The sequence below is a fragment of the Dipteris shenzhenensis genome, chromosome 26 (assembly GCF_047967505.1).
Source record: "Dipteris shenzhenensis isolate YYH24624 ecotype China chromosome 26, Dip_SZ_1.0, whole genome shotgun sequence".
Taxonomy (NCBI): Eukaryota; Viridiplantae; Streptophyta; class Polypodiopsida; order Gleicheniales; family Dipteridaceae; genus Dipteris; species Dipteris shenzhenensis.
This window is the reverse complement of record NC_141621.1, coordinates 50,075,884-50,097,330: the sequence shown is the minus strand read 5'-3', so window position 1 is coordinate 50,097,330 and position 21,447 is coordinate 50,075,884. Positions and strand designations below refer to the sequence as shown.

The 21,447-nt window shown below is 45.7% G+C and overlaps 1 protein-coding gene across 1 annotated transcript in view; it reads right to left on the bottom strand.

Moving 5' to 3' along the window:
- LOC147885227 (zinc finger FYVE domain protein) overlaps positions 1 to 21,447 on the bottom strand; it is a 246,996-nt gene that overhangs the window by 173,220 nt on the left and 52,329 nt on the right. The window contains exons 5-6 of the mRNA XM_087397706.1: positions 13,717 to 13,938; positions 8,158 to 8,252 (exon numbers count right to left, since the gene is read on the bottom strand). Of these exons, the coding sequence (XP_087253832.1) occupies positions 8,158 to 8,252; positions 13,717 to 13,938 (317 nt within the window). The remainder of the gene's footprint in view (positions 1 to 8,157; positions 8,253 to 13,716; positions 13,939 to 21,447) is intronic.

Below are 21,447 nucleotides of genomic sequence, written 5' to 3'. Positions count from 1 at the left end.
TAGTTCACTATGAGCTGTAGCCGCAGCATAGTCCAGGGTCGATCATACAAGATAAATGGGTGCTCACATTTAATATATTTTTGAGAGTCAAAGTATAGTGGCTGTAGACAACAAAATCATCACTTTGAATAAATTTGGCAAGATTCTTCCGATATAAGGAATAATTTCTATTGCACTAACGATGAAAGAAAATTATGGAAAGGCTAATACAAGGCTCAAAATCACACTAGTGCTACTAGGCTTAATAGTCATAGGCTAGTCGTAGTACTAGTGTATTTACTAAGTAGTGTACGTGCCTCTCCTCATTAAAATTCATAGTCTTCAAAAATATATAATACATAAGTCAAAATATTCTAATTAGTTTTATCATCCTAATGTTGAAACTATACACAAGTTGCAGCTCCCAGAGATCATGATTTAGGGGGTCATGAGTCTGTATGAGTCCGTTAGAGAGAGGGTTATGTGCCCCAAGAGGCCTGTTAGACTGGGTTGAGAGCACTATCAGAGTAAAACAAGGCTGCCCCCTATCGCCTACTCTTTTCAGGCTCTATATTGATGAGATCAATTCTTTTGTCAATCGCCTAGGTTGAGAGGGTTCGCTTCTGGCTGACCTATTGGTGCAGATATTGTTATACGTCGATGACATAGTCCTCATATCTTCCTCAGCAAAGGGACTACAGAAACATCAGAGGCTCTGGAGATGTTCTGTAGAGAAAAATATTTGACTGTTAACCTTGGGAAAACCAAGGTTATGATCTTCAACACCTCACGAGCAGTGTCCCACTAACATAGCTTCACATACCATGACGAGCCTGTGGAGATCAGCTACAATCGATGCCTCAGGACACCCAGCTAGACCAAGCACAGACACGCGTCACTAATTTTTACGCATCCGAGCCAGCACCACATGAGATGGAGGAGGAGAAGCTCAAGGAGACGAGAGCACTATGGATCAGCAGTGAGGCCCGGCACCACGATGTGGCTGGACGAGACACACGGAGACCACACACGACACGTGGGACGACCAGAGCACGCACGATTGAGATTCGACCTATCTCAGCCCTCCTTAGAGGAGACCGCCAGAGACCAGGCATTACTCTCGATGTAGCCCATCGGATACAGAGATCCAGGAAAGCGCACCCCCCACCACCGCAAGAGACAGCCCGACAGACACAGATACATGAGCTCTTTGCATAACATCAGAGGACCATCAGGGAGCCGGGTTATATAGAGCCTCCACATGTACTTGGAGCTCTGGTTCTTAGCAATTGATTGCTCCTTTTTTTCCTACTATATATTTTGTACTAGCTTTTTGCATTTTTAACACTTAGTATTCAGCAAGGGCCTTAGTGAGCACTTTGCTTCAGCCCACAGTGGCTTGTATGGGTTACATATATCTTGTATCTTGTCTCATAGACCCAGTCGTGAGCTCTTTGCTTCAGCCCACAGTGGCTTGTATGGGTTACATATATCTTCTATCTTGTCTCATAGACCCGCAAGGTCTCCTGAAGACGTTAACACCTCTCTCTCTCTCTCTCTCTCTCTCTCTCTCTCTCTCTCTCTCCATTTTGGCCTTTAGTGGACAATAATACACTTTCTTTCTTTCTTTCTTTCTCTCTCCAACTTGATGCAGCGGAGAGGGATCAAAGGAGCTCATATGCTCGGACACGTGATAGACCCGCAAGATAACATTTATTATTTGCAACACGAAATTCATGAGCCGCAATCATGCAGACACTAGGAGGGGCTGGCTGCTCTCTTGCTGGCACTCTTATTTCTTGTTGGCACTCCTTGTTAGACGTAGAGCTGTGACCAAGAGACAGCATAGGATTGCATCCACAGGGAACCGGCAGCACTCTATTTCTAATTTCATGCTATTGCTCCCTCACTCTTGACAAGGAGTGGACCCTCAGTGTGTGTGTGTGTGTGTGAGAGGTGTGCTATCTCTCTCTCTCTCTCTTCCGTTCATTTCCGCTGCATTTCTCTCATGGTATCAAAGCCACGGTTGGCTTGAGACCCGAGGAGCGGAGGGAGAGCTGAGCCAACACACATAGAGGAGGATTAGGGTGCTGTTCGGAGGTGTCTTTGAGTCGAGGAGTGGACTGTTCAGGTTACCAGCAAAGGGGTGACTTTGAAGGGTGTTTTCAGATCAGAGAGGAGGTGTTTCCAAGGGACGGAAAGTGAGGTGTGAAGGCACATTGGGCTGTCAGCCCCTTCATCCTCTTCTTTCGCCTTCTCCTTTCTTCAACCCTCAGTTCCCTCCTATACCATCCATCTTCTCTTTCAGCTCATCATCCTCTTCACTCCGCCATGGTGACTTTGTCCAAGATGGCAGAGAACAAGACTAGAATTCCAATGTTGCCCACGTTCCCGGTTGACCAGCAGTTGGATAGGCTCAACTACGGCGTCTAGCAGGTGATGATGGAAGCTGTGTTACAGTCATTAGACATGGCAGATTTCGTCTTGATAGGTGTTGCCCAACCAGATCCCCTGGCAGAGGACCATGGCATCCTGGCTCGGAAGGAGACCGAGACTCTGTCCCAGCCATGGGACCGTGTTAATGCGAGGGTAAGATCATTTATATTTCTTAACTGTACTCCTCAGGTGATTAATCACGTGAAGCACATGACAGTGGCCAAGAGTATATGGGAACATTTGGCATCCATGTATAACCGAACGTGTCCCATGAAGAGGGTTTCCCTGGAGGTCCAGATGAGGTTGTTGGAAGTCTTCATCGATGCAGGAACACATCATGTTACAGGAACTTCAGCCAGAGATCCTCCAGGCAGGGAAGCAGATTTCATCAAAGGACATGTCCATAACTCTCATGTCCCAGTTATCCTCTCAGTATGGGGCCTTCTATTCATCCCTGATCACCAGTGGTAGGGTGAATGAGTTGACCTAGAAGGAATTGGTCCCCATGGTGCTTGATCAAGAGGAGCGCTTTGTCGATCGTACCTACGACAGTCAGCTTGAGGCTTTGACAGCTGATCCGAAAGGTAGAAAGCAGTTGACAGCTGAGGAACGAGAAGCTCTCAAGGCATCCCGTACGTGTAACCGATGTGGCCAGACAGGTCATTATTGGCCTTAGTGTCCCCAAAGGAACGCAGAGGGATCCAGTAACCAAGTAGCCAATAGTGTGACTCCTGCGACCACGATTACTCCAGCCTTTTAGTAGCACTTGGCAGGAGCTGCCAGCAGGCTTTCCGACTCTAGATGGAGGATTGCTTGCTTGTTTGTGGCAATTGGACCTGCCGTTCAGGTCCACCGAGTAGGGAGTCATTTATCGACGCAGGCCTTCACGAGGACCTCGAGCCACACAGAGTTGTTCCCCGCTGACTCAGGTGGCAGTATGTTACTAGTTTCTATTTTGTTTGGACGTTATGACCTAGCAGATCCAGAGGGGGTCTCCTAGTGTTTTGTTGCAGCTATTGTCTAATGCTACTGGAGATCCGGATGGATCCGTAGATTGCTAGTGCGGGAACCTAGACATTTGTTATATGCATGTTGCCATTGGAGCACTGAAGTTCATTAATCTGGCAACAGGTATACCAGTTTGGACTTGAGAGGGGGTTTCAGAGGGGGCTATCTAGCTCTATGATACAGGTGCCCATGCAGGGAAGCAGACCTTGCACTGGAGTCAGTATCAATTGGATTATTGTTCCAGGATCCTCTGTTGGAGTCATGTATCAGCACCAGCAGTTGGATTGTTGTACCAGTTTACCCACTCTATCAGTACCAGACCAGAGTGTACCTAGCACCTGTGGCCTGGGAGCAACCGTTCCAGGTTTCCAATGATCGTGCTGAGCCGGTTTGAGCCACGAGGAGACTTCTTCGACAGTACCTGTGGTGGCCTTCAGAAGTGAAGCATCACACGACAGATTCCTCTAGTTGTTCCAGCGGCACACCCAGCTCCCTGGCAACATCTCCTAATGTCACCATGTAGAGAGAGGGCCTTGCTTGTGGCTGTCCCCCCCCAATGAGTGAGGTTAGCGTAGGTAGAGAGAGGGCTTTTGTTGTGGGTATGCCCGCCCCTGTGAGGGTAGATCTACTTGTGTTAGCAGGTGTGTTTGGGCAGGAGAGACTAGGCCCCAACAGCCCCTTGTATAGGGTGTTGTCTCGGCCCTATCACCTGGCCTGGTTGACCATTAGGCGGGGGGCAGCCCCCTTATAGAGCTGCGTAGCAACCTCTATGTACAGGAGTGGCAGGTCGGTCCTAGAGGGCTGTTGCCTAGCCATCATATCCAGGTAGGAGTAAGCCCCTTATATGGGGGCAGAGGCAGCCTGGTCGGCCCTGTGTCAGGGAGCAGTAGGGTTGCTGCCAGCCCCTCTTATAGGCCTGTGGACATCCTAGAGGTGGGTTGCCCCGTCATACCTGGTTGGCTGACTTACAGCAGTGGGGTCGCCCCCTATGTACAGTAGGTCGGTGCCCTAGTAGGCTGACAGACTGGGGGGGTTGGAGGCTATATATGTGCCTCCCTCCTCCCATCATTTCTCGCTGGAGCAGTTCTTCCAGCATAGCATCCAGTGGAGCCTGGCAGAGGTGTAGAACGAAAGAAAGAAAGAAATATAAATTTTATTAAAGTCTTCGGAAGACCGATGGGTCTATGAGACTGTGAAAATCCTGATACAACAAGCTGTAGTAGTGGAGCTACTAAACGAGCATCCATACCAATGAAAAATGCAAAAAATGCAGAATGGTAGTACTAAGTCCTAAGTACAACATAGTCATGTCGATGGTCGACTATATATCAATCTCAGCATCATCATCAATATCATCATCATCATCGGCAGCAACAAGATATCAAGATGGATGAGGCAGTGGAGGCATGAAGTCGGCAATAGAGTGTTGTCGGCCACTTAGAGGTGCGGTCCTGGCACGTCTCCTGGTCGTAGCTCTACGTCTGACCAAGGCTACTGTGACCCCCGTCGGTCGGGCTCCAACTCTAAACAAGGGATGTCCCCAAGTGTGATCTGTGCGACCCTCTGTCTGAGCTGTCGGGTCACAGGCTCGGGTCACGGTCATGTCGAGGCCTCGTTTGGTGGGCGTCCATGTGATCTAGCTAAACGAACTCCGTAATAGAGCTCTGAGAGAGATTAGCCGAGGAAGACGTCTGCTCCTGTCTCCGTGCTTGGGATACAAAATTTATACGCGTCAATGGCATTGATACAGAGCGCTTCATGGCAATGAGTGGTGATGCTATCCTCTCGCGGTGTCTAAGTGCCTCATGAATGAAACCTACCAAACACCGCTAGTCTGGATAGGAGAGAAAACGGGCCAATATCCCATAACTATCCTTGAAGAGGCAGTGGAAACACCCTCGGATCTCATAGTACACAAGACACCTGAAGATGAAATGCTCCTCTGTCTCAACCTCCTGCATGTCACACAGTGTGCATATGCGCCTCTCCCTGGATAGTCACTCTGCTCTGCCGCTCTCGATGCAAAGTCTCTGTGAGGAGACCCAGAACTGCCCAAGAGAGATCCTCAGCGAGGGGGGTAGGTGAATCTGCGTGTATCCTGGTGGGTCGCTGAAACCCTCCGCTGTGATTTGTAAGAAGTGATCTCTATAGAAGCTAAGCTTCACTGGGAGTTCACTCGGTCCCAACCAGGTCCGAAATGTGTGTAGCTGTAGTAGATCCTCACGAATAACCTGGTTGACCTCGTGTGATAGGAGGGGAGAAAACGGAGCATCCATGCTGTACTGGAAGGGAGGTAGTCTATCCATGTGGAGCCCCAGTCGCTCAAACCATCTCTCTATACGTGCATACCAGCACCTCTAGTCTCCTCCTGTTGCAAGTTCCATGGAAGAGGATAGAATACAATAGAGCCAGCTCACAGTATCATCTCTTGGAGGGCCTAGCAGAGGAGCAGGGCCAGCCCTGTTGTGCACCAGAGGAGCAGGGTAGTGGAGCAGTTCTTCCACTCCCTAGTGCTCCCTTCACTTGGTTGTTGAGCTATGTGTTCCAAGCTCTCCAGCAGCTCTTTTTTTTTGAGATTTTCCCCCAGATGTAGCAGGGTTTTCTCCGGAGATCACTTGCAGTTCTCATGTGCCTCTCTCCCCTCTCTCTCCTTCTCAATGTGTGTGTGTGTGTGTGTGTGTGTGTGTTCAGTTGAGTAGTAGTTACTCCGCTTTTGAAGTAACTATGAATGTAATTATTTCAGAGCAATAAAATATTTCTTCTCATAAAAAATGTGTGTGTGTGTGTGTGAGGCGTGCTATCTCTCTCTCTCTCTTTCATTCATTTCCGCTGCACTTCTCACATGGGGTTGCTCGATTAGTAGCTCCACGCTTTCAGCTGGGTTGTATCAAGTTTCTCACAGTCTCATAAACCCATCGGTCTTTCGAAGACTTTACTAAACTCTCTCTCTCTCTCTCTCTCTCTCTCTCTCTCTCTCTCACGGTGGCTCTGGTCTTGCGTCGAGCCTCGTCTTGGAGATCGAGATGCACAGCACCCCTTGACGGGCGCCAGCGTCCCATCACCGGCTATGCACCAGCCAGGGCGACATGACATACGGAGGATTCCGCTCCGCTCCAGTCTTTCTCTTTTCATTGTTACATCCAGATGTATTTGATTATGTATGATCAGACTTAGGATTCAGCACGGGTGATGATGCTCGTTTCAGTAGCTCCACCCTTACTGTGATTTGTATTAGGTTTTCTTTCAATCTCATGGACCCATCGGTCTTCCGAAGACTCTAATAAAATTTCCTTCTTTCTTTCTTTCTCTCCCTGCCGTCGCCCGCCTGTACCTGCCCCTATGCCTCCCGCGTAGCGCCTAGCTCCCCTGGCTCCTCCCGTCTCTTCTCCCACTCCCGCCGCCGTCGCCCGCCAACACCTGTGCATGCACCTCCCGTGTAGCGCCTAGCCCCCCAGCTCCCCCCGTCTCTTCTCCCGCCTAGCAGGTCTGCTGTAGTCACAACAGCACAGCAAAACAGCAACAACAAAAAAAAGGACGGCCCCTAGTACTTGCTCGTGTCAGCAGCAACAAAAGCGTCAGCAACAGCAGTTCATCCCGAACCCAGGTCGCACAGGAGGGGGCAGCCTTTTTTTGCACATCATCAACCTACGAGAGGTACAAGAGCAACCTATCTTCAGCCCCCAGGCTGAGCTGAGCCCTGGGCTCAGTCTGGGGTGTTAGAGATAGCAAGAGGGCCCTCAGTTATTCACAGGCCATCATGGAGCCCCCAAAGGTGAAGACTTTTGTTATCAGAAAATCCTCCTACTCTGACATCGCAGCAACACCCAGCCCATACACATTGCATTACAAGCGGAGGGTAGGCTCAAACCCACGGGTGCATATATATTTTCTACAGCAGGAAGTAAGGGAGCTTAGACTTATGGTTGCAGCTCTCAGGAAGAAAGTGAAGGAGATGGAGAACAATGGCAAACAAGACATCATACAGGAAGTACTACAGATACAAATGGAAGCAGAACCTGCACCACAGTTGGTAACCAAAGTCCATGACATGGTTACCAATGAGGTCAAAATAATCAAAGAGAAAATCTCGGCAACAATGGACGGCAAAATCAACAAAAGTGAAGTATATGGAGGGGTGCAAGAACAAGAAAAGAGGGCGGCTAATGCTCGATATCTACGCATTGGAGGATTACCTGAAGATTGGCATGAAGGGAGCCTGGCAATATATCATAGCAGCAACCCCTCAGATTGAATGGGACCGAAAGGATATAACCATTGTGGCTCCTATTGGGACACAAGCTAAAGTGGTACTGAATGACAGGAAAGGAAGAATCAAGATTCTCATGCAAACAAATAAGTTGAGAAGCATCAAGGTATGGATATCAGAGGAGCTCACCCCGATTCAGCTCAAGATGAAGTCCATAGAATTGAACAAAGTGAAGGACGCTCGCAAAGACTCTCAATCCTAAACTGATGTAATGAAGGCCACTTTGCTATAGGACTAGAACATAGATGTGTGCTATTATAATCTTGAGCTGAGATGCCATGTGCACTCCTCAACTCTTTGATACCCAGAAACGTACTAGCTACTCTTTTTTGGTGTGTGCTTTGTCTCATAGGTCTGTGAGCTGTCTTTCACAAATGGGTACATGATCATTAGTAATGCAAAATTTCAGTGTATTAGAGAAAAACAAAAATCATTAGGATGATGAGTAGCAAAAAGTAAGGCCAGACCGTTTCCACTCAGCAAGTGGTGAAGAAACAGGTAGCATCTGCACTAGTGCTCTAGCATGGTTGAGCTTGACATCAGGTACCACATCAAAAAGGACCTGTAAAGGTTATCAACACTTCAGTAAAATATGCCTTTAATGCCACATATAGTGAGAACAACAATTTCAATTTACAAAATATAAATCACTTAGACGTTTAGCGAACACATGACATGTATAAATCATTGCACACATATCCAACAGCAGCCAGTAAAATTTAACACTTCCAATTGTGATTTCAAAAGCCACCAGAGCACTCAGTAAGGTTGTCTTTATTTAGTTCCATCGGACCCTTTTGAAACTTTATAGCAGAGAAATCCAAATCTTTATACTTCCATCTTCGAGCTCTCTACCACAGGCAAATAGTGCAGTTCTTTTATGGCACCATTCCAAACACTTTCTGTAACTGTGACAACTGAAACAAGAGAAATGCTTCCTCTCCTGTTTAATGCACATAAGGATTCCGTACTCATCCTTACTCAGCTATCTAAACCTGAAGCTACATCATCATCACCATCAAAATAGATAAATTTACCAGACATGCAAAAGCCTTGGGGAAAAACTATGGCTAGGTTACATAGCATAATCTCAACAAAGGAACAACAAACTACACACATGAACAAAGATCAGCACGTAGATCTCGAACATTGCATGTAGTTTCGATCTCCATATATTGCCAGTGAGTAGGCTCTAGATAGAACAAGGGGTTTCCTCCCTTCTCTCTATACAATTATAGACATAAGAAAGGTCAAAGCAAACTATTGTAATTAAAGGATTACAAACGCTAATTTTCTACGTATTTATCTTTGACCAATAAAAATGGGGACTTAAGTTCTGCACAATGCAGTATGGGTCGTAGTCTTATCTCTGCAAGCCTGTTGCATTTTCCTGTGCAAGGTTTGTTGTCAGCAGGGACTGTATAATATAATGTTGAAAGGAGGTCTAATGTAAAATATGTCAAGTTAATAAAGCAAAGCACTTAAAATGAGCCGGTCTTTTGCATCCATTAGACCAGATTGTAAGCAGGAAAGTTCTCCATGGTTTGCCCAAAACAATAGAGGTCACAAATCTACTTTAGTAGTGGTGGATAGACTTACCAAGTTCGCAAGTTTTATATCTGCAAGGGAAAACATAAAGGCCTCAAGGCTTCCCCAAGTCTTTGTAGAGAAGCTAGTTGAGATAGTCAAACTGATACATTTGATGACATTTCACGCTGCAAGCTTCCGAATCATGTAAGCTTAAACACTGCTGGTCTTCCCATCACCTGCCGTACTCCTCTCCTCCCTGCCCATACTCTTCCGTCTGCTCTCCGATCTCTCAGCCCAGCCCGCCCTACTCTTTGCTATGATCCTCCTGTACATCTTCCCCGTCGGCTTCCTGAACCTCCATATATCCTCTCCCCTTCCCATCTGATGTTCGCCTCTGTGCCTCCCATACCTATGTTTTTCAGCTTCTGCCCTGCTGCATTTTCACTTTCTCTGCTTCCTTTCCGCTACCATCCACACTCAAACTCACTCAGCCTTCCCATAACCCTCGTGTTGGAGTAATATCTTAACATGTACGTCTAGCTCAAGTTCTAGCCCTTGGTACCATGTTAGAACATGCAGCGGAACATTGAATCAACCACAAGATCACACCTGAGAACTCTGGATCCTACTCGGGACATATACATATACATGTAAATCTAAATTTACCACACACTAGAATAGACAGCAACAGCACTATATGACAACCAATACTTGTATAAGAGTTTCCAAGAGAGGACCCAAAATGTATTACAAAATGTTGTATTCACAAACCCAATACGTGGACAGCGGGGTGCTGCCCACTAGTGCTGGATCTAAGGCCACACAGTATTGCATTAATCCGCCGCTCTCTCCTTCTGCTGTGCACCTTTGTTGAGGACTTTAGTGGCTGTGGGAGGAGCCCAAAACTCTTTACCAACCAACACCCTTTCTGCCAAGATATGGTCTGCTCACTGGATGAGCTCTCCACACAAGACTAAGAGCTGCTGCTGCTGCTGTTGATGCTGGTGCCTCCTGCTGCCGCCTCTGTCTCCACCATCCAATGCTCTGACGCTGCTAGACTGTTAACTGAATGTGTCCTTGCTGCTGCCTCTGTCTGCTCTTTCAGCGCCTGGCTGTGTGCTCCTGGAGGACTGGCTACAGCCTGCAAATGGACACCCTGAAGTGCTCTTTTTTCCCCACAATGGGGGCCTTATACAGAAGCTGGTAGACCCCTGTCCTTGCTGACTGGCCTGTTGCCCAACCAACCCAGTTCTAAGGTCAATCCAGTCTGCTGGCTGGCCAATCCAGGTCTGTGGACTGGTCGAGCAGACCAGCCCTTGGGGGCCTATAAAACCCCCCTACAGGCTTGGTCTTTGCCCACTCCTGCAACCCCCACTTTGGGCTGTTTGCTGAGACTTGTTGCACTAGTTAAGGGTACCAGCAACCGTGAGAGATTGCATGCATCAACTTCCAACATCCGAACTCCCATAACGTACCATGGCTGGAAGAAGATTAGTCTCCGACTACCCACACCTCCTTTCGGCATATAAGCAGGCTTTCAGTCGTCTCTGGCCTATTTGAGCCTTAGCTGAAGGGGATGTCATGGACGTCCTTCAGTCCATGGACACCTATCTGATCTGCAACAAGGCCAGATCAGCACGACATGATACAGGCTGCCATGTAGACATCTGGAATCTATATGAGCTTATCATGAATTCAGCTGTATGCCGACAGCCACGTGGGCTATCACATCATCATGGACAGTCCATAGCCAGTGGAGACAGCAGCAGAAACTGCCAACAACAGACACGTCAAAAGCAAGTACAGACAGCAGACACATCAACAACCATACTGCTATGTCAGTACACATCAGTACTGAGTTCGTCTCCAACACTGGTCAGTCTGCCTTTATGCAGGTCTTTGGGAAGGATCCAAGCCTATAAAAGGGGCCCTTTGTCATTGTTCATGATCAGCCTTCGACAGCACAGCAGCCTTTAAGCTTTGATCAGCAAGCAGCTCTTCATATCTTCAGTAGGGAGTAGAAGAGTAGGAGAAACCTGCCTCTTCAATCAGCCCTTGTAGGAAGATATTTGTCTTCACCCACATGTACTCAGCTTTGCCATTTGGCATCAAATATAGAAATACACACAGTTTTGTTGTTCTTGTTGTTCTTGTTTCTTTTTTTTTTTTTTGGGGGGGGGGGGGGGGGGGGGGGAGTGCACCCAGTCTTGCATTCTTGAATCCTCGCACGGCATGTATACATGCAGTTCTGTGTATCTCTCTAATTGAATTTATTCATGCTGCCACAGTCAGGTAGGTAGCTGTACCGACTTTTGAGGGAAAAAGATTGTTTACTTGTCTGTTATGCCTATGCAGGATTTGACATGTCGCATTGTGTGGATGAGTATGTTGGAGACTTTATATATGTATACCTTTGTAAGACTAGAATATATCCAATCATAAAAATTTGGCAAATATTTCAAACTACATTGTACATTTCAAATGGAGCAAAAGTGTACTAAAAACATGTCAAAATCACCATTGCATCTAGGGGACTGATCAAAATCTTGATGTAACTTGTGAACACTACAAAAGGATTTCAAAACCCCCAAGAAAACTCATTCTCCCCTTGCATATTTCAGCTCTTGCAAAGCCTCTCAATTGAGTTCTCCACAAGACCTACATTACTCTTGCTCCATCCTCTCACTTACTTGACCATGTTCTTGATGATTGGAATGGAAGATTGCTCCCTTTTTTGCTGCTATTGTGACAGCAGCCCACACATAACTGCCCCAGAGGGTACTTGAAGCATTCACCTCAAGGCAAAAGAGAAGGATTACTTCGAAGTGGGTAGCGCTCCCTATTGGGGATGCTTTGTAATGGATATACTTGGCATCGGGTAAGAGTTACTCGTCACCCCATTTGGGCCTGATTCCCTGCACACTGCTCCCCTTTCAATACGTTCGTTATCTTTCAGTTTTTAATTCCAATTCAAGTGCATGCATTGTAAGCACTCTTCGTATTCACCAGGCCTAGCTAGCATGTTAGCTCCCTGGCTACATCCGAACCCCTTGCATTGGCATGTCTCAAGTTACTTTTCTTTTCGACTTCTTCGAAAAACTTTTTATTTTCTATTTATATTTCAAAATACTCTAATTTTTGAATGTTATATGAAATTCTGAACTTTTCCTTTTCAAGTTCTGTATCATGACTTGCCTATCATGATTGCTGGAATTAAGGATTAACTATAAGCCAGCCCTTTTCACACAAACCCAGAACCCGCTTGGTGGTCACTGGGTGAAATAGAATAAATCAGGTTTTTCCCCTTTATGTTATTCCCTCTTAGCACACTGCCCATGACCGCCTCTTAGGATAGTGCTTTGAACAAACAATAAATGATATTTTCCCTTCATGACATATCCTTTCAGCATATTGGCCATGATCACCTTTTAGAAAGGAGAACTAAATAGATAATGAAGGGGTTTTCCCCTCTTGACTCTGCATAGGACTGCCTATCTAAGACAGTGGGCTTAATCAAATCAAAGGAAGATAACACGGGGCTAATACCCACACTCATTTACCATATGATGTAAAGGGAATCTATGTTAGGACACCTTGCATTGCAGTTGACAGACGTAGATAGCAAAATCTAGTCGCTAGCAGCTTCCATAATTTTTCCTCCTTGTACACGAAGTCTATCACTTTCTAACATGACAGCAAGGATAATTATAATATCCTTTGAGGATATATACTGTATAGAAAGGCACAATTTAACACCTCAAATTTAGATGCTATGATGAATCGATATGCAACAAGCAAGGAAGGTAACAAAGGAAGAAGGTTGACCAAGGCAGAGATAACCACCAAGAGCCGGGACTCAAATGTACAGCTGGTAAAACAGAGCAAGAGGTGTCATTACTGAGGATAATATCACATTGAGCTTGCACAATCAAATCTCATAACGAGGAAGACAGAGACCATTGTGAGTCATTTGACAGCTATAAAAAATACTTATCTTCATGACGAGTACCATCATACATTAAGAAACAGAACAATTTTGTCATTTTTGCTACAAATGCAGTGTGTGTAAAACAATTTTATTTATTTTTTGGTAAGCCTATTGAATTCAAACGGATCACCAACCATTCATACGCAAGGCAAAATGTGTGGTACTAATGTCAGATTAGGTCAAGTTGCAGATTTCAGTTTGCAGTACAGTTTATGTTTCAGACACATTTTCTGTGTCGTTTCGTTGGTACATTGTGTGTGGATCATCAAACCCACATTCTTTTTTATTCCCTTGAAATAGACTCCCAACCCACAACTTCACACAGACCCACAACTAAATGGCAATACATATACCCGAACAGTTTGCATGTAGAGCACAATGCAAGTACTCATATAAATAATTGAATCTTTGCTAAATAGCTGATAACAAGACTGAACACCTTCAAATTTCAACATCTTTTCCTATAATCAACCAACATTAAACGTAACCAATGAGCCACAAACCATACCCGGATTGGTGAGTGCATTGCCAACCTCTCCAAGACAAGGTTTGCAACGAATGGATCTGATGGCTCTGAGGCTTTGAACTTTTTACCCTTCTTGTTCCCTCCTTGGGATGAAAATAACACACAGCTCTTATCCCATTCAAAACCCGAGTTTATGCGTGCAGCAAAACATGCAAGATCCAGACGGTAGCACAGCTGATCACATAGATGATCAACACAGCAGGCCTGTTGACAACAGAACACAGCCCCAAGCATCAGAGATTAATCAATAGATTCACTTTTAATATAGTAGAAAAAAACCAAAGGGGAGTAAACCGTAGAACTCTGCAATACATGCAATGATTTTTCCCTCCCTGAACTTTACATGACAAAGCTAACTACTGTTTCAAATGTAGTCTTTGGTTCTATGCCTGAAAACAAGAAAACGTCTCTGCATATCTGCTAGGGAGTTAATCCTCTTAAAACACTTGTCTCTCTACCCTCCACCTTTGCGCAATTGAAATTCTGCACTTTCTAACAGGGTCCTTTCTCCACCTAATGTGTCATTTAGACTGCACTGATGTAAGGTTTGGGGTTTGAGAGTGCTGCTGTGTGCGCATCAAGTATGGGTGCCACATGGGGAGATCCAGGTGGAGGGAAACATCCACAGGACAGTCATGTGGGCAGCACTGTAGGCTGCCCTGTGGGCTGCCACACAATAAAGCACTTAGGGTTGACAACAGAGCTCTAGAAGAGGGCAAACGTGTGTGGATGGTCCAGCAGCAAGTATGAGACAGCACGACTGGTGCTACAGGGCTGGAACAGCAATGGCAGGTCTTCCTCAAGCATCCACAAAGCTCATGGATTTGTTGTGTGGCTACTGTGCAGGACTGCTCAGAAGCTGCAAAAGATACACGTTGCTAAGCTGTTGCAGGGGAAGAATACGCTGGCAGAGCTAGAACACAAAGGTGGTTGGCAGCAGCAGTATCTCGGGTCTAGTCAGGTACAGCAGCAATGCCAGCAGGTGCAGGAGATGGCCTGGTGGCTGCAACATAGTTGGAGCAGGAGCCAGCAGCAAATAGTCTGCAGACAGGGGCCTTGTAATCGCATGACCAGGGCGGCAGAATCAGCATAGCCTGTGTTGGCCCAGTCTCCGTCTGGTCAGTCTGTTTACAGACTGGTCGGTTGTTTTACAGACTGGTCAGCCAGACTGGAGCGACTGAAACCCTCTATACAAAGGCCCCACTGTGGGGGCACCTCAGCAGTTCAGACTGGAAGCAGTCATCACCTTCTGGAGCAGATCTTGGTGCATACCTACAGCGAGTTGGAGAGCACATGTCTGCAGGAGGGTGCTCTCCAAGGAGCTTGCACTACAGATGGTCATTGAGGCTAACTGATAAGCACGCAACTTAAGGACTGCAAAAACAGAAGTAGGAGCATGAAACCTTTCTCAAACCAAAACACAGCTTCAATATTCAATTCGCAGCAAATCTGAGCACTCAGCAATTCAAAAACGAATTTGAACCCCTGGTTGGAAACTTAAGTTCAACAAGGAAAACTTCAACAATGAAGCTGGAACTTGAATTACAATAGAACGAGAGAGAGAGAGAGAGAGAGAGAGAACAAGGCACCACACTAGGGGCCAGAAATAAGAAATGGTCCCCCCAGAAGGTCTTTAATAGAAAACTGTTACAAAGCTTGCTTACAGGAAAGCCTGATTCAAATACAACTTGGATTCTCGTCCATACAAAGAGCAAGGTTGCTCTCTAATTTATAAGCTTGGCATAGTGGTGTTCTCGCAAGTGAGATCTAAGGGACTAGGGTCTCATTAAAAGCAAAGTTCTCAAACTGGGAGGTGCATGCCTTGAAGATCAAGCCATCCAATAAGAGAACGACTTCGACAATTGAGAAAGGTGACTTCTGATTAGTGGAGGTGAGACAAGAAGCTCAGTGTGTGCGTAAGAATCCCCTTTGAAGTAAAATCTTACAGGTGCAGATGCTGACCCACATGCCGATGCAAAACATTCGTTCAATGGGGATGCTGGACTAGACAAACTACCAAATCTGGAATATCAGGATTCGGAGGCAAATGGTTGCACGTGGATTGTGGAATATAATTTCGGAACAAGATCCAAAACCAGAAGATCAAAAGGATGCATCAGGCAAGATGATCTAGCTGGAAGATCCAAATGACGTCAAAGAATGGGTGCAAAAAGATGTTGATGCATAGCAATGATCATCGAGACTACATCAACTGGCAGACACCTCATGGAAGATCCTAAAAGACTTGTACGAGACTGGGAATACCAGTTGCTCCAAAATCAGCTATTCATGCTGAACATGAAAGAAGGCGACCAAGTGAGTGATCATCTAGTCAAGGTTAGAATCTTAAAGGATCAACTGGCCATTGTAGGTCAAAAGGTGGACAGCAATCAGTTGCCCGATCTCATGCTGAGTAAACTGCCAAGAAGCCTCAACGGACACTGGAGAGAGATCAAAGCTGTTGACCTTTGAGGAGCTGCGTCCCTTATTGATCCAAGAGGAATTCAGAGACTGCGTGAGGATGATGGCAGTGAGAAAGTGTTCAACGTCACTACCAAAGGTGTAATTGAAGGGCAAGCCAGAGAAAGACAAGCCCAGTAAGAAAAAGGACACTTCCAGGGATGGAGACGCCTTTGAAGAATAAAAAGAAGAAAAAGTGATACTATTATGATATGCCTAGCCACATGGCAAGAGATTGCAAGAAGAAGATTTCTGAGCAAAAGAGGAAGCGGGAAGAAAAGTCCAAGCCTTTAAAAGAGTCAGCTCATGTCATAAAAGGTGAGTTGTTATTGGTGACCACCCTGTACTACCTTAACAGAATTCATAGATCCAGGTCTGATAGTGCTCATGTCCAGTATAGAGAAATGGTCAAAAATCCCAGAAAAGGAGGAGAACAGCATATGTTGCCCAGAGCACGCTGAGGATGCTGAGGACAGGGCTCTTCCATCATAAAGGATAAGGAAGACAAGACCACTCTGACATGGATGTTGGGTTGGTGGCTTGTTTTGACAACAGCAATAAACGAAAGACCATGGGTATGTAATTTCCTAACATTCATATAATGATTACAGTAGTATGCTTGGCACTCAATGCTTGTTAGGTTGGAGGGCGAAAACCGTTCAGACAAGTACAGGAGGAGCTTCCTTAATAGAGGCATATGGAGCTTTATATTGGTCCGTGGACCCGGTCAGTCTGGATAGCTCAGGGAGGATCAGAGGCATCTACAGACAGGAGTACTATTGTACCTTCGTGAGCTCAGGATTTGAACCTGAGAGGAGCTCAACTCGATCTTGTGTTTGGAGACAGCTCGGAGAAATTCAGAGTTTCTGGATGTATGTCGTGGAGCATGCAGGTTGCATAACGGGTTGAAACAAACCAACGAGACTTGGTGCTTTTCAAGGTCTAGAAGGTTCACAAATTCAAAAGGGGACAACTTGTAGTACCCAAAGATGAACTTGAGTCGTATGGTTTGCCAGGCATGTTTGTGACTACATTTGAAAGTTCCATTGGAGGATGGTATTTGACATTGTTCCTGTGTGCTGGCCTGGTTCTTGAGTTGCAAGGATGAAGCAGAGCTGGACATGGAGGTACACAGTAGGTTGGCATTGGGACTTGATTTCAACGCATTTCTGCAGGTGTTCCTGAGAGATTCTGAAGGGAGCAAACAGACAATGTAACTCAGCAGAAAAGGCAGAAGACAGGAGCACCCAGAAGATACTGCCTTGGGCCTCATCCTAGAGGTGAAGGAGAGTAGGTGTGCTGTAGACTGAGCTCTCAAGGGCTGAACCTTGGCTGTCATCTTGGACAATAAGGTGCAAGGATCAAGGACCGAGAGTCTACATACGCTTGAGGTGGAGCACGCGTGCTGGAGTCTAGGTGGGGTTAACCTCTGTCGAGGTTCGGTTAGGTCAGAGTTAACCTAGGTTAGGTTAGGTTAGGTTAGGGTTCTTGAGGGGGGGGCATAGTTGCATATGAAACGCGTTTCATACAAGTATGAAACCCGTATGAAACGTTTCATACATATGAAACCCGTTTCATACAGCCCCAATTATTGATAGACAGTACTAGAAGGATTCAAGATCTTTGGATTCCATTTGTAGTTTGACCTTTTCACCTTTATGGTCCATGGAGGTCTTGGGAAGATCATTGATGACTCTAGGTTTTTTTATGATCAGTATTCAGTATGTATGATCAGTATGATCAGGATTCAGTATGTATGATCATTCAGCATGTATGTGTGATGATGATCATTGAGTACTCTAGTATGTATGATCATTGATGCCTCTAGCTTTTTGTATGATCAGGATTTAGTATGTATGGTGCTCATACTTGATATGTATGTTTTTTGTATCATGTCTACATTATGGAGTCACTCACAATCTTTATTTGCACATTTTTGTATATGGCATGATGCATACCCTAGGTATAAATGCACATATTTTCACATTCTGAATGAAACCCGTTTCATTCATTTTTCCAAACCCGTTTGAAACCTCCCGTTTCAGAAACTCCCTTCAACTGGGGGGGGGGGGGATGTTGTCAACAAGTTGGAAGGGGGGGTCAAGTATCCTGGTTGCTATGGCTGCTCCTGTTGCGGTGGCGACTGCTGGCGGTGCTGGTGGCGGTTGCTATTGGCTGCTGCTGGTGGTTGGAACTACTGTTGGCTGCCGGTGGTCCTCTAAAGAACCAAAGTAGAAAGGAAACGGCTGAGGCTACGCGCAGAGAGACGACAATGCGCTGTGATGTCACCAAGTAACACTCTTTCTCTGTGAGAGAGTTGATGGGCGACGGTGACGGGCGATGAGAGGTGACAAGCTGACAAGCTGAGGTGACGGGCTAAGGCGACGCGAGGTGAAGGGCTGAGGCGACGGAGGTGACGAGAGAGAGAAGAAGAAGAAGAAGAAGAATATATTATCGTCCTCTGAAGACCAAAACCGGCCTATGGGACCTGAGCAATACAATATCACAAGTACATGAAAGCTCCTTCCGAAGATGGGAGGGTGGAAAGAGAAACCACCTTCTAGGATTCAGGTGGATTCCTATGCTTGAAGAGCTTATACACAAATGTTCCTAAAGCTGAAGGTGACCCTTTATGCAGCAAATCAGCCAGTTTGTTATGTCCCTCAAGGAGGTGATTGAACTCTTCCCTAATGTGTGCATAGTGAGGGCATATCATTACCATGTGTTCTTCTGTTTCAACCATACCTTGATCACATAGTTGGCATATTCTACTCTCCCTTGGCATCTTTTTCCATCCCCCTGTTTCTATTTGCAGCTGGTGTGATCGGGTGCGAAGTGAGGCTAAAGCCCTCCGTTTATGCACTGCTATAGGTGTACATATGTACTTCTGCGTTGTTGTCTCCCTTCCTGTATAAATTGACCAATATTCGGGGTTGATATATGTGCGATAGTACTCAAATTTATCTTTGTTTTCTGCTGTTTGCCATTTCCTGTGTAGTGCATTCAGCAGGTCATAATGAAAAACCTCTTCATCAATCTCCTCTGAAGAGTAGTTTAAATACTCTTCTACTTCCCACTTCTTGAACCATTTTTTTAGGTCCTGTGCCCATCCGGATGTCAAAATCTTGCCCTTGTTTGTCTTTTGAAGCTTCTGACTTTCATTCCATGCTCTCTTTGGTAGCCTTTCATTATCCATGCACTTGACCTTTGTGATGTATCTGAGTACTCTCTTCAGAGCATGTAGCTCTATGGGTATACATCCTGTCTCTAGGAGTAACAAAGAGTATGGTGTAGTAGCCTTGATGCCCAGGTGCCTCCTAATGAAAGACTTTTGCATTTTCTCTATCTCATTCCACGTTGATGGAGATATACTCCCACCCCATACCTCTACTCCGTAGAGTACTGTCTGTATCACATATGCCCCAAAGATCATATTTCGTACTTGCCACCTTCTCGTATTGCTATTGTTGCACTCATTTTCAAATTGGAAGTATTTTGCCCATCCTGCATCAAGTCTCCGTTGCACACAGCTGTTCCATCTATTATTGGCAGGGATTTCAATACCCAAGTATTTGAATGAGTGCACTGTCTCAATGGGTTGTCCTTTATATAAGATTTGGAGGGGGCTGCTTGGCTGTATAGTCTTGACTATCATGAGTTTAGTTTTGTTGACATTAATAGCCATCCCACTCTCTGCACAAAATATGCTGAAGATATCCATCATTTTTTGCATCTTACTTTCACTATCAGTGAAAACAACCACATCATCGGCGTAAAGAAGCAACCAAATCACGAGACCTGCTAGATGAGGGCTGTATAACTCATCTTTACATGCTTCTTCATTCACCAACTCCTCAAGTCTATCAATGCATAGGCCGAACAAAGTGGGTGAGAGCGGACATCCTTGTTTTACCCCCATATTACTATAGAACTCTTGTGACATCCCATCCTTACATTTTAGTTGACATTTTACTTTCTCATAAAGTCTAAAGACAGCAAACCTTATTTCCTCGGGCACCCCTATGCATTCCATTCTCTCCCATAGCACATCCCTAGGCACTGTATCAAATGCCTTCTTAAAGTCAATGAAACAACAGAAGAGTGGCTTCCCCTTGAGGCGGCTTTCCTCCATCAAAACTCGAAGAGTGACTAGGTGATCCACTGTACAGTGTTTTGGTCTGAAACCAGCTTGTCCCATTGCTCTTTTATTTTCTTTCTCTGCCCAAGCACTCAATTTTGCCTCTACTATTGTGCTATATAGTTTGGCTAGAGTGGAACATACCATAATTGTTCTGTAATTTGTTAATTGATTGCGGTCACCCCCTTTGTAGATTGGTTTGATCCAATTCTCTTGCCATTCTGTTGGGAAACCATTCATCAAAGCCTGATTTAGTGCCATTGCTATGTGCCTTTGCGTGTGCTCATTGGTCCACTTAATGAGTTCAGCCACTAGGTGTAGAGTGTCTGCTGCCTTTCCATTTACCATTTTCTTGAGGCCATCTTGTACATCTTTCAATGAGAGAGAGAGAGAGAGAGAGAGAGAGAGAGAGAGAGAGAAAGAAAGAAAGAAATTTTATTAAAGGTCCACGGAAGGCCATACATGGCCTATGGGACACAAAATCATCCGAAAGGAAAATACATCATCAACGATGCGCCAACTAGGTGGCCTCATAGTAATACCGCTAAGATGCCAAAAATGGCTACAAAAATCCTAGATACAAAATGAAATGAAATAGAGTACCAAAAATGCCTAGATACAAAATGTAAAATATGAAATATGAGGAACATCGTCTTCCCTAAGGGGTCTGTGATCAAAAGAAATGATGGAAGTCATGGCCATCGACCATGCCTCCTGCCATGAGTGTGAAGATCTGGGCAAGTGTCAAATGGGCTGCTGGCGGTGCCAAGTCTCCATGGAGCAATCTCCTCCGAAAATCTGCCATCATCCTCCGTCGTCTAGAAATAAAGCGACGGGTACGGCCTCTGTGTAAGATCATCCTGCGGTGCTGCCGGATCATGTCATATGTACATCCTCGGGGTGGAACCATCGGTGCTCTCTGGCAAGATGGGCTATCTCTGTGCTCATGGTCCTGCGCCTCGTCCTGCTCCTCATGAATAACCAGGTCTCTGGCAGGGATGCGACGGTGCTCTCTGAGGAATCTCTCTCTGTATCTGGTGATCTCCCTGATGAACAACGCTAAGCAATACTGATCCTCATACTCCATAATCCGAGAGAGAGGTCCAAATCCGTGC